General features: G+C 39.9%; 1 protein-coding gene across 1 annotated transcript in view; it reads left to right on the top strand.

The window, feature by feature from the left end:
* The first annotated feature begins 4706 nt into the window (after positions 1-4706).
* LOC121190434 (disks large homolog 4) overlaps positions 4707-13899 on the top strand; it is a 39487-nt gene continuing 30294 nt past the window's right edge. Inside the window, exon 1 of the mRNA XM_041051156.1 lies at positions 4707-4808. Within this exon, the coding sequence (XP_040907090.1) occupies positions 4707-4808 (102 nt within the window). The remainder of the gene's footprint in view (positions 4809-13899) is intronic.

The raw sequence follows: 13899 nt of genomic DNA, 5'->3' as shown, positions 1-13899 counted from the left end.
CCACTGTTAAGATTAATTTAGTTACTCTGCTTTCTTTATGTGACAGTAGTTATGAATGCCAGTGAATGCAATTACTTAAAACTTGTATTGTGGGCTTATATGAATCTAACCAAATGACACACAAACTAGAAATGAGGGAGACTGTTTCGAGGGAGGCTTAAGTGTGCTGCACTCAAAACAGATTCTAGGATGGAAACGTCATTTTTACATCACAGCCATATTTGTACATCAGTTGTTTAGAGAAAAAGCCCAGTCAGAGCAAACAAATATCATCATACTGTGACGCAGACCAAAACTATCCTGCTTGTTTCTTTAATATCACAGAATCGAAATGAATCTCTAGTTCATTCTTAAGAGACACTGAAGGATATGTACAAGTTATCATTTAAGTAATAACTAAATTTATGTTTGTGTTTTGATGAGATACTTGTTACAAGACTATCCCCACTGGTGATTCATTAATCTTGATCCTTAAAGGCATGATGTGATTTGGGACTAATGTTATTCTCAGTCCTATTTAAGCATTGTAGACAATTCCCCAAATAAGGATTGGACTATGTTGTAATTCATTTATTTATAAAGAATACACAGATTCCTGTCTGGGCTTAATCTAGAATAAACATGAATGTGCGTATTTTAAAAAAGGAGTTCCAATTTCATAGTTATTGCTAAGATTGTCATGCTAAATAACAAACCATCAGTGTAACCAATAAATAAATTAAATACTATTAAATCCACAATGTTAGATAAAAGTCTGGATCCAGACTTTCTAGTGCAGCAGCAGCTTTTGTAGTCTAAAATAAATGAACTGAGCTAATCTAGAACATTCAAACTGCATGCAGAGACATTAACAAAAAAAAGGGATTCAAGAATTCCTCTAAATCTGGATCAAATACCTCAGTATGCATGCAGTCGAGTGGACATTCTTCAGCGTCGGGCTTTTGATCAGGCTTTGATTTCTTTCTCTCTCATTTCCATAAAGGTAGACCATTAATAATGTCTTTTTGTCAAACACCGATGATGATAACGACATTCAAAAATAACTTCTAAGGCCGTGACTAACGAGCAGAAAAGACGAGAAAACGTTAAGTGTGACACATCTGGCTCTACCTACAGTGTAGTAGGCTTAGCACAATTTCTGGCACTCGCAGGCTCGGTAAGCTGCTGTAACAGCCAGTGGTGAATAATGCCAGCAACCCCAGCAACCTACTCTTATAACAAACAGTGCTTCTTTATATTCTCTGTGTATCTGGGAAAAAAAAAAGAAAAACACACTGGCATGTGTCTCATTGGTGTCGCATGTAGTAGTAGCATGAGGCACCTGCTTTTCTGTACACAATCGCCTGTGATAACAGCAGCCATGTTATAGATACGGTGACCAAAATGCTGCTGGCAAGTGGACTGTTTGTTAGGGATCTGCCACCCCCTGCAGATGTTGTCATGGAAACACTCGATCTCTTTTGGGGCTCTCTCTCTCTCTCTCTCTCTCTCTCTCTCTCTCTCTCTCTCTCTCTCTCTCGCTCTCTTTCACACAATGCAGCATTAGGGTGTTAATGCTATACTCGACACTGGAACACCACAGTTAAGGTTTCCATGTGACTCCCACGCTTACATAATTCTGTAGTGGAAGAGGGAAGCCACTTACAGTATATGAACACCACAGAAGACCATAATCTTTAATGATTATAGATTGTAGTGGTCATATCCATCTTCATGTATTATCTCTATATGAGCCTGAGTCCGAAAATGTTGCTTGAATCAAAAGAAATCTACTTAAATCTATTAAAAGGTGTAGGTTTTAAATCTAGAGGAATATATCTTGTATAAGATCGAATGGCTTGATTATACGAAACGGCCTTTACATGACCGTGGAAAGTGAGGGGCATCCCAGGCATGTACTGTATAAACGTGCTAACGTGACTTCCCTCCTGCTGTCCTTACACATGTCAAAGCTTGGTGGAGTGAGAAATGAAAAGGTATTCACTTTTAACAGTTATTTTAGGTCAAAGCAGAACCATGGCTAAGAAATTCCTTCCGCTGGCTACAGATGATAAATTCGACTACTTTTTATCCAATTGCAATATGGCAGATCGCTGACCAGATGATTACATATCTGTTTCATTTTCCAAGTGTCGTTCGAACACTTACGAAACTTGTCTCAAGAGCTCGGTCGCTTACTTTCAGATCGGAGTTTGATGTAAGGGGAAGACAGACAATCTCTGTGGTTGAACTTTAAAGAGGACTAGAAATGTGTGGAACCACCTTTATGTGGTTTTGAAGAGGTGGCCTATTGCAAGTCTGTTACTCATCACTGCAACCCTGTTCAGTCAATGCCAGAGCCCCCATATTAAAATCCATTCAGTGCTGCAATCAAGGACAGACTTTTCTTTTTTAGAAAGCAATATCCATGGAAACTAATGTGGGTTTGAAAAGTCTTCTCGGTGTTATGTGATCAGAGTCAAAGTATAAAGTTAGATCTACAGTGAGGAAAAACGTCACACATCTAGAGTACTAAGAAAACAATGTGAAGATGGCTATGCCCACACACTGAAATACACACACATACACACACACACTCTCAGTAGCTGAACTCATATTACTGTTCCAGAAAGCACATTACTGTACAAAGTGCTCTTTTAAACATTTTTGTATTGATTGTATTGATCTACTGATTTATAGACTTCCTAGGAGAGTTAACTGTAAAGAATATTTTTCCAAAGAAACTGACACTAGTCTAATTCACACTGTGCTGAAATTCATGTCTTCCTTCTGTAGGCCACTGATAAACCTGCTGATGTGTCTTTAGCACACTGCAGATTTCCCAGGATATCCCCAACTCTCTGAGAGGGTGATAAGGTTTAAAAAAAAAAAAAAAAGAAAAAGAAAATCAGCTGCACACTGGTGTGTGTTTGGAACGGTCTCTGTGTTCGATTTAACGCTGACGTCACCCGGGAGCGTTGAGCCCTGCGCCGCAGTCGGTCCTGAGATGAATGCACAATATTTAAATCTAGCCTACCTGGTTCTCTCACTCCACCCTGTGGGCTCACCATGTCAGCACAATCACACACAAGAGTGGAGAGGAACAAAACACCAATGAAAACTCAACGAGATATTCAGCTTGTGAAAGACGCAATAATTTATGGAACAAAAGATATTGCAGGTTATCTTTACTTAAATAATACCACTGTTTTATAACTCTTTTGGATATCGGATAATATAATACAGGATGAGGTTTTATATTAACTGCACTAGTGTTACTAATTCTATCACTATTTTCAGCTATTAGTTGTTGTTTGTTTTACAGAGATTACTAAGACCGAGTATATGAAAATCATTATAATATAATTTTAAGTTAAGTTTCATAAAGTCACACTCATCAGCTATTTAACACTTTTAACAGTTTTGACCAGCCACCTAAAAATACAATTTCCACTGAATACTTGTCTGTTACAAATAATTGTTGTCACTGCTTAAATCAATTTGACTGATTAAAAAAAACTTGACACCTTGTTTTAATTTAAGCTCTTTGACCAGCTCCTGTATGATAAGTGGTCACGCATTTACCTGAGTTGCCTGTATAAAACTGTCAGGGACAAACACAATCTGTGCAGGGTGACATGGGGAGGTTAGCATCTATTAAAGAATACTGATATATTTTGCTGCGACAACAGCATAATCCATACTTTTTAGTGTAATGTTATTCACTTTATTGTTTGTGAGCACGTTTGTCTCACATGTAGATAGCACATCAGCACCCCTATTTGAATGAATTTCATGAGAAATGAGGGCAAAGGTCCACTTGTGGTATGTGTTTTTTTTTTTTTTTTTTTTTTTTTTTTTTTTAAATAATGCAAGTTAACAAACACTGGCAATGACCGTGTGCGGTGGTGTCGATAAATGACCCTCGGTTTTGGCTCTATCAGCAAAGCAGATGCATGAGAACATTTTGAACCCTCCAAGTGCTGTGCGCTGATTTGAGACGTTTCAGGACCTTGGACAGCTCCTGTAGCAATTTCCTAATGATCCTGCAAGGGGGCGCAGTAATCACACTGTAACATGTGGTGGTAAGCCAGGCTGTTTGATGTGGGGCATCACAAATATTTCCCAGCAGCTTCCACTGTTTTTTTCTTTTTCCTTTTTTTGAATACTTTAATACTACTACTAATATATATTTTTTTTTACGCAGGCACAGCCTCGGGTCTCTCTCTTCCGTCTCCTGCTTCATCTTATGATTCCAGCTGCGCATTGAGTACAGACGTTACGGTCAATCAGTGAGAGAGAGAGAGAGAGAGAGAGAGAGAGAGAGAGAGAGAGAGAGAGAGAGAGAGAGAGAGAGACTAGTAGCAAATCATGAATGATGCTGTCAGTGTTAAACCTTTCTGGGCAACATGGCAACGTATAGAGACAGAGCGAGGCTTTAAAACGTGACAAACATGCATGATCGGAAGTTGCAGGAAAACACATCTACTGGACCCCAGTACCGCTACCACGGTCACATTTCAACCGGGCAGCACGTCTATTAACCGGCAGCACCCGCCCCCCCCAACCTACTCCCCTTCCCACCTAACCCTGCCCCCCATCCTCATCCTCCCACCCCCCTCGCTTCAAGCTTCCGCGGATCTCGTCTCACCGTGGCTCGCAGTGAGTGGCGGCGGACCGACGAGTTCTGGTCTGTGCTGTCTGTCTTGGTGTGAGGCTTTGGACTGATGTCTCTGCCTGTCAGGAATTTAAAGTGTCTCTCGCCGGTCATGTGCCAGTGTAAGGTCATCTGCAGCAACCGGACCCTCTCTCTCATGTTCGGGTGCAAGGTAAGCCTTGGGGGGTGCAAGCGGCCGCCGATGGCTGCAGCAGCGGCTGTTCTCTAAATGCACAATGTGGACATGTTAGTTTGAACACATATGTAAGCAAAAAGAAAAGAAATAGAGGGCTCTGTGACAAAACGCGCGTTTTATGTTTGTGCCAGTTGTGATCGCGTTGGCTTCATCTGGTCTTCTGTATCTCATTTTGAACCGCGCTTTTCCCATTGCACAGCCACTATAGTAATTAGCACAGTGATCACACTCACCTACGGCTTCCTCTCTTGTCCATATGCTTTCAGGTACCAGCTTATTCACAGCATATTACCTTTACATCACCGTGCGGTCGTTTGTGCGTGTGTGTTTTTTTTTAAATGCTTATAGACGGCCGATTTCCATTAACACTGAACAGGCGACAGCATCCTTGGCAGGCATGGTTGTGTTTGGTGATATCCATCCTCTACCATAAATGTTTACTGATATTTAGTGAATGAAACATCAGTCACTGTTAGATGCCCGCACCTCATCTGTGGGGCAGGCCACGGTAGGGCTAACCATAAGGTTCAACATGCTGATTGGTTCACATTTTGGTTGTTTCATCCCAGCAATGCAATCCGGCCTGGCATGCTTTTTGACCTTGGGAAATGCACTTTATTGCTCAGGGCCACTTAAATATCATTCATCATCAGAGAAACACTACACTGCCAGGGAGGCTTAATCCCAGCTTGAAATCAGGTAACAGGCACAGTGTCCCTGCTGCTTTCTATAGCCCACTGATGAATCAGAACCAGGCAGTTGTGCACTCGTGCTTATTATCAGAGGGAAAGAAAAAAAAAAACAGGCTATTGTGTTTAGCTGTGTGTTTGCAGTATGGATTGGTCTTTCTCTGTCCCATTCATTCAGTGATTGTCCATCACAATCCTTCCTTCCTTCAGGTGTTTCTAGCATGGCAGCCAGCTCAGAGTTCCCCTCCACATGGCACTATAGTCTGTTACCTTTACCAAGCCAAATCTGACTACGCTGGTCCGCTCAAGCCAGGAATTGTCCCCCACACTTGCCAAAAACGATGTGTACATGTGTGCGGAGCTGCAGATAATTTGTTTGTTGATTCGATTTCGACATTTTGGTTTGTGCCTCTGTCTTGTTGAATCTGTTCCACTTCGTGCATTTGATTAGTTACATATCATTAAATATGAAATAGGTGGATATTCTTGTTCTGTTTCATTAATCGTGATTATTTTTACATTTTGCCTGCTATACATAAAAAAAAAAAGAAGAAAAAAACAATTTCTATATTTGAAAGATACCGCTGGTAAAATTAATGTGGATGTTTGCTTTTTGGGTTTCTGAAAGGGTGGTCCTGCTGTGCTCAATGTTGAGTATTACTAGCACAGAGAATCCCATGTGTCCCCCTCGCCACACTCCCTCCTGGCTCATATCTTCCTCCATATCGCCATCTGAGACACCACGCCTTCCTTGTGGAAAAGATATTAAAATTCTCCTCCCACAGACTCAAGTTGCCTCTACAATCATCATGACCAACCAGTGAAATGTAACTCCACAACAAATATTTATTCTGTAATAAGAGCAGATTTCAAAATGGGATTAACGGCTCAATTAAAATGAATTGTGCTTGCTTTGCAGCATGTACTGCTGGTTAGAACAGATCTGGCTTACATTAACGGCGTTCAGCTCATCTCAAGCACATTTTAAAAGCAGATGCTTTGTTCTTGAGCCTGTGAGAGTCAACTGTTGCCTAATTTGCACCCTCGGCCCTGCTACAGTTAATTCGCTCCAGGATGTCCCGTCCTTCTAAACAAGCTGATCATCCCTCAAGATTCAAGATCTGCATTTTTCTTTAATGCCCAAATACCTTCTCTGTTCACATATGTCCTGCAGGTTGAGTTGCTCATAAACAGCTTGTGTTCAGTCTGTTGCAGTCTCATGGCGAGTTGTTATCAGTGGTATTTTTTTTTTTTTTTTTTGCCAGATCTTTGGGGGAGGCACAGTACATTGCAGCAATATGTTTTTACTGTTCCTCTATATCCTGTCCCTCCCCCCTTCCCTATATATTTCTAGCTTTTGCTCTTGGTTTTATCCCCTGCATTCTCCAGGACTGCCATATGTTTGCCAAACACCTCTGTTATAATAGCTACCACATGATTGGTCATTTCCAAGGTTATGTGTTTGCATAACCTTTGTTCTCAAGCAAAGTCCAGCACAGAGCTCAGTCATCTTAAATTCAGGATCTTAATTAAAAGACTCTTTATGTGGTAGGAGGCCTTCAGCAGTGCTTTAGTGTGCTCTTTTATGCTTAATGCTCATTAATGGCCTCACAAAATTTAATCAAGAGAGACCGCCTCACTGAAGTTTTACATTTCAGTGTGGCGCTTAAGTGGAAGGCCATGCAATGTAAACTAGCCAAAGGATTGAGTTTAAATGGAAAATGAGTATTAATGTAATGAATGATTTACGACTCAGGGATCAGTGCGCCTTCATCTCGATATCAAGATCGATGATCACCTCACCCTCAGAATCGATTCCCAGACGTCTTTACTGGAAAATGGACAGGAAAACGACCTGCTGTCACTCATTACCAGCCAACCAATCAAATGACCAAGAGTAATGATTTAGAAAATACCAGAAGGTGATGTCAAAGGTGGTTTGTTTTGCTACACTGCAATGCACTGGTTTACAGTTCACATCCTTACTGTAACTTTTTTTTATAGCTTTGCAAACACACATTCCTTCCTATGGATTTGACCTATTTTATCCTGCTGTTTATGTCATCTTCCTTTATAAAGTGCGGTGAGCTTCAGCTGTGACGGTAAGCTCGGAGAAATGCAGCAGCAACAACAGCAACAATGTGCAGCAGCAGATATTTACTAATGCTCTGTTCGGGTCTGAGATTGAACCATTCAGCGTCGCCTCTACCTTGCTAACTTGCTCTTCCAGGCTTATCTGTTATCAAATACTGCAGCTGGTGTTGTGTGAGCAGTGAATGTGTAGGCTGCAGGAGTAAGTGGCACACTCACGGTGTAAAAACTACCACTCTACAGAAATGGTCCTCATCCATCTATAAAAGCCGTGCAACAAAACAGGAATACCAGCAACCTGACAAGATGTTGTTTATGTAAGTAAACAGTGTCTCGATGGGATGACAGTGCAGAATAAATGGGTTTTCTCCGAGAGACTCAATGGCTTATTGGAAAGAACTCAAACGTTCCAACTTGCCAACATGATACTTTACAAACGTCAGAGCCACCAGAATTAAATCTGCATATTATTGCAAGACAGGTTGCCTAGTTACATGGTATTGCCACTGAAAACCTGGAGGTGAGCATATCAAAGCTGCAGAGACGGTGGTGGACCTCTTAAATAACCAACTGTCCATGAATGTCATAGATGCTTTTAATTTATCTTGATTGTCAGACACTGCCCAGACAAGAACAGAATATATAAAAAAAAAAAACCCCACCTCACTAAGCATCTGGCAGAGATATGCATCATCGACCTTTAAAATTAAATTCCGTCTCAGTGTAGAGCACGGACAGAATCAAAGTAACTTGCCCTTCAGGTCATGATCATTCATAGAAAGCAAATAAGCTCTAATACAGCATATCTCTCCAAAAACCTAGAAGAACCAGTATCAGTCATGGAAATGTGTATTTTCCATTTTTAAAACTAGCCCTGAAATGAGCCACTTATGTTTATGAATCATGGGTGTCCTGTTCTGTTGAATTTTGATGTATTATCTGTGTTCAGACAAATTTCTCACTAATGCTTGAGATAATCTTCTGATTCCTCTCTTCCGCTGCTGCTATTATTGCTTGTGTTTGTTTCTGGTGAAATCATTAACCAGTGTTACGGCGATGTGTGTTAAAATGGCCTCCACTCACATGTTTGTGGACAAAACAAAGGGCTGGGGGAGGGTTAACACTACGATCCCTCGCTACAAGTGCTACATACATAAAAATGTATGTACTCAGCATAAAAATGGTGTGTGCATGCAGAGGGGGAGGGGAAGAAACAACCAAGACTACTGAGCAGTGTGTGAGAGAACTGAGGGATATATGTTGCACCTGACCTGTAAACTGCAAAATAATATAGCTTTGAATTTATTTAGATTTTTTTCCTGCTATGTTTTGGGTCAGTACATTATTTTGCATGGTGTTATGTCATGGTTTTCATCCCGTTTAACGTAAAAACTGAGACTGAAATCCACATGGTCTTCAGATTCCCTCACACACCAGATAAATATCTTCCTGTTCTTGTCTTACAAATAAGCATTAAGTTCCTGTGAAAACAAGCTCCAGACAGACAAGATGGAAACCACCCCCACTCCACACAACCCTCACCAGAAGGACTAAAGCCAAGCATCCACTATGGTACAATTTACTGTCTCCATGACTCTAATCTGATTATTAAATCTGAGGATGATGCATTTGTGTGGGTCTTATCAATGATGATTCACCCCACAGAAATGATATTCAGAATCTTATTAATTTGTGTTAGATCAACATAAATTAACAAGCAAATATATCAGGCATAAATGTAAGGGAGACCACATGTTAAGTTTCTAAAACAGAGTTGAGCATATATCCAGGGAGTAACTGGAAAAAAATGTTTTCTTTATTCATTTTTTATTACTTTTCCTGTTTCACTGTGATAGCATTTGCCTTCCGGTGGTAAAGAAAGCCCAATAGCACTTTAGGGACTTTATTTTTATTTTTAGAGAATGTCTTTAAGTTGGTTTGGACAGTAATGAGCCTCAAAACATGCACCACATGAAGCATTTTTACATGTTTGATCAAAGTTTTAGTCGAATATTCTAAATAATGCTGCTTGACTGCGTACCTAGATTGTTTCCCAGTGGGCCAATGTACTGAAGCAGTCGAGGTGCTGCTCAATATGAAACAAAAATGCTCTGCAGCCCACCAGCACAAAGCTACTGTATCCCTTTTTAACACAAACGTAGTCTTGTGCTGCAGTACCTGAAGCTCATGTTCTGATAATAAATTAATAAATATAATAAATACCATAGATGATAAATAAGTAAATGCATTTCCAGGTAGAAGCTTTGTATTTGACTGTTAATTTTCAGCATTAAAAAAGAGATTAGACACTACACACAACAGCACACTTAAATTTGGGCAAAGAGGGTGAATCTAGAGCGTCTCCATGGGGGAATAAGAAGCTTTTCTTTGTTGCAGCCCCACTTTTTGATTTAGGCTGGATGGATTCTTACATTAAAATCCTGCCTGGTGCAGCTTTAAGCATTCTGCCCCATGGTAAATGTAAAGTCTGCTGTCGCTGTTGTTGTTGTTGCTGCAGGATACATAGCTACAGGATACTAACACTTGTCAACGTGTTGTGCTGAAACACCTTGGAGAATAGTCCGAAGTTAGCACTGGCATAAGATGAGTGAATTTCCTGTCTGCTGAGGCTTAGATATACGTTAAAAAAAAAAAGAAAAGAAAAGAAAAAAGAAAGAAAAACGGTTATACTGGTAGGTGTTTGCTGGCAACAGCAATAGTGATAATGCAAATGGGATGAAAGCTGTGTTTGGGGTTTGGCACTTGAGAAGGCACTTGTGAGTGAAAATCAACTGAGAAGCCAACAATGACTGGATTTTGATGGATTGTAGAGAAGAGAAAGTAAAGATGACCATCAGAGACAAATACGATTCTCTCGTAAAGCTCAGTCGAAGTGACGATGAACGATGATGCTGTGCAACAGATGCATTCTTTTTCTTACATGTGGCCATGTCTGAATTTAAAGATAATAAAACTATTCAGCATGAGAGTGGTTGGTTAGTTCTAGTGGGTGGGTTTGAAGGTTTGCTCCATTAACAGCATCCAGCAGGTGCCAGAGCACCTGCTGGATGTTAGATACCATACGGTACGTGTAGGGAGGTTCATTAATTTCTATAGCTTTAATGATACATGAGCTAATGCTAAAGCCTGGGTCACAATTAAAAACAAGAGAATAGAGGAGATATACTCCACAGTGACTGCATGGTTGTAGAGAGATAAAATACTAGAGCTGTTACACAGGTCAGCCAATGTGTTAATAAAGTGTAGTTATAAAGTGAAAGAGCTGGATACAGTTGTTGTGAAAAAGTGCATTTATGTAATTTTTTTGACAATTAATTGTTGCCAGTGTATTCTGGATGACTATTCAAATAAGCTGTTTGGTTTCTGACAATGAATCATTATCAGTTGCCCGAAAAGGAGAAATGTGCCCAGTCTCTGGCTCCGTGTCAAATTTAAACGCATAATTTCGCATAAAACATCTCTTTATGAGACTGTTTCAAGTTTGGTTTAATTCAAGCACATATACCTGTCCAGATTTATGTCATCGAGACGTACTGTGCTGCATTCAACTAAATTCCAGCGTGCGGTTTCATTCTTACAGCGCTGCGAAGCATCACACAGACTTAGCACCCAGCATAAAATCCCTCTGAGTTCATCTGAGCAGGAAACGTTAAAATTAATCCAAATATAGGGAAAAAAAAGGATTCATTAATGCAAATAGATGAATGTGCAAAAGCTTAAATTCTGTGAAGATGCAGTGGGGATTTGCCACCTTTAATTTACACCTGAAGAGCTTCCCATGGTTCATGTAACACCTTGCACGTCAAGAGCATTTGCAGTCTGAGTATCTCTGAAATTATATGCCTGAGAGGTGAGGTTAGCTTTCATTCCATTACCTAATGCAGAGTAATTTAAAAGCTCAAGCTTGGTCCTTGAATTACAAAACTGAGATGATGGTAGATAGCATTTGACATTTGCTCTACATTAAGTTAACTCATTTAACCATTAAAGGAACAGCTTATTCAGCCACACAACGTGTAGCTCTCACTGCAGTACAGTACAGACGGGCCAACAAATACAACTGCAAACTCTCCTTTTATTGACCTTTACAACAGAGTAATTCCTTAAAGATGTACTGGTTGCCTTCGATGATGATACACTGAACAATAAAGGCTGGGAAACCCAAAGGTATTTTCTTTTTTTTTTCTTTTTGCAGAGGTAATTTATTGGGCAATTTAGTTTGTACGGTTATAAGCAGATTTTAATTGTTCTCGGCTGTTATAAGCCCCAACTGCTTGTGAGAAAAGAACCCCAGGAAGACAAATTTCACTGACATGATGTCCAATTATGTTTATTAAAACAGATGATATCATATTATATTAGTTTTGCATGTATTAATCCAACCCTATGTTAATGTAATCGTGGACCTGGGAGTGCACACAAAGTATTACAGCGTAAGAGAAGAAATTTCTTTCTTTTTTTTCCCCTTTCTGTTCAAAAATGGTCCCAAGTTACACAGGCTGTACTAAAAAAAGTAATTCATATATATAATATAATTTCTCATTGCACTGTAAAGGAAATAATCTTTTAGTTTGAGGTTTTAAGGCCTTTAAATACAGTAATGTAAAACTTCTGGTCTCTAAATGATATGGATTAAAGTAAATAAGAATAGTTAAGATGCTTATTTGTACAGTTTAAAATCATAATAAAGGTAAATGAGAGTACTTGTCAGGTAGAGAGGTAAAACCACTGTCTCTAACTAAACAACATAAAACAATATTTACGATTGTCTAAATGGAGCATGCAACATGCAATAGTTCAGGCAGAAGTGTGGTAACTAGATGACATAATATCACCAAAATCAAGTGCATAGCTCTAACAACAAAGTGTAAACGAGGGACTGTGTTTACAGGTCATGTTATCAACTTTGTGCCTTTGTCACTAGATTTACCAGCTTTTTGAAAAAAGCACATAGCAACAAATCCAGTGACTTTTTGGAGAAACCTTTGCTACTTTCCGTAGAAGAGAGTCACGCTATTGTTCTGCATGTGCAAGATCGGGCTTTCCCTCCACAGGCACACCTCCCCCTCTGGTCTCATTCAACTGACCACACGGCAGCTGACATAGACATGAACGAGCCTCTAACTTTCTCTGTGTGTGTGATCATTTTACAAGTAAACAGCCCAAATCAAAGCACTGCCGTTGTCTTATATGTGGTTATACAATCAGGATTTTAGCAGTGAAGAGCAGCAGCTTGAAAATGGCTTGGAAAAGACTGGTTGGTTAATATGTTGTCTTAATGGGCCACGTTTTAATCACCATTTCATTCTTGTCCCGCTGAACAGAGACAGAAAAACATGTAAATGAGAACAGCTTTACTGGGAATTCAGCTGTATTAAATCACTGTGTATGTGAACACAGAGAGTAGGAGAGAAGCAAACAGATAAAGGGCTGAAACCGGCTGACGCTAGGAAGGATGCAAATACGACTTGATGACAACATGAATACACTAATTCGTCTGTTAGTTTGGCCTTCTCCGTACACTGGTGCTGATGTTAACATGCATACTAGCTTTAAATGTGGGTTTCTCAAATTGACTAAATGCTGCGCTTTCAGAGGCCTTTAATTATAACAATCACGCAGCATTTCATGATGAGTGAATTAGTGTGAAATTGTGCAGGGTATGTGAAATGTTGCAGGTATGAACCTGTGTAAAAATTCAGTGACAGGGAAAAATATAACTGCTGTTGTACTTGTCATCAGGAAGGTAACTGTTAAGGGCAGGTTTATGCTCAAACATAACTAGTTTGTATGACCTGTCATCCCACCAGGTCGGAAATCAAAAGCGTTTATAGTTGCTCCAAATGGCCACACTCAGGGGTGGAGTGAAAAGCCAGCCATCACAGAGAGCGAGGAGGCATTTAAATATGGGAATAACGGTGCAGATTTATGGGCAGTCTCTTCAAAAGAAACAGAAACAGTGGTGCAAAGAATCAATGTGAATGTCCGCTAGTCGGTTTTGGAAAGTTACAGAAATAGCTGGATGCAGTGGATGGTTGGAGAGCTTCAGAAACCTCATCTCTTTAAACATTTCCAACGTCAGATTAGGGGAGCCCGTTATCCATATATTTAAACAATATCACATTTCCACGTCTCTATCATGGATAGATTTTCACGTCACCTTTGAGTGTGGCTTTTTGGAACAACTATAAACACTTCTGATTTACAATGTGACCAAACTAGTTCTCAATAGTGTATAACTCGGACCAAAGACTCCCCTTAGTCGC

This window comes from Toxotes jaculatrix, chromosome 12 (genome assembly GCF_017976425.1).
Source record: "Toxotes jaculatrix isolate fToxJac2 chromosome 12, fToxJac2.pri, whole genome shotgun sequence".
Lineage (NCBI taxonomy): Eukaryota > Metazoa > Chordata > Actinopteri > Toxotidae > Toxotes > Toxotes jaculatrix.
Note: the sequence above shows the minus strand (reverse complement) of the source record. Positions and strands in the feature narration are given on the sequence as shown.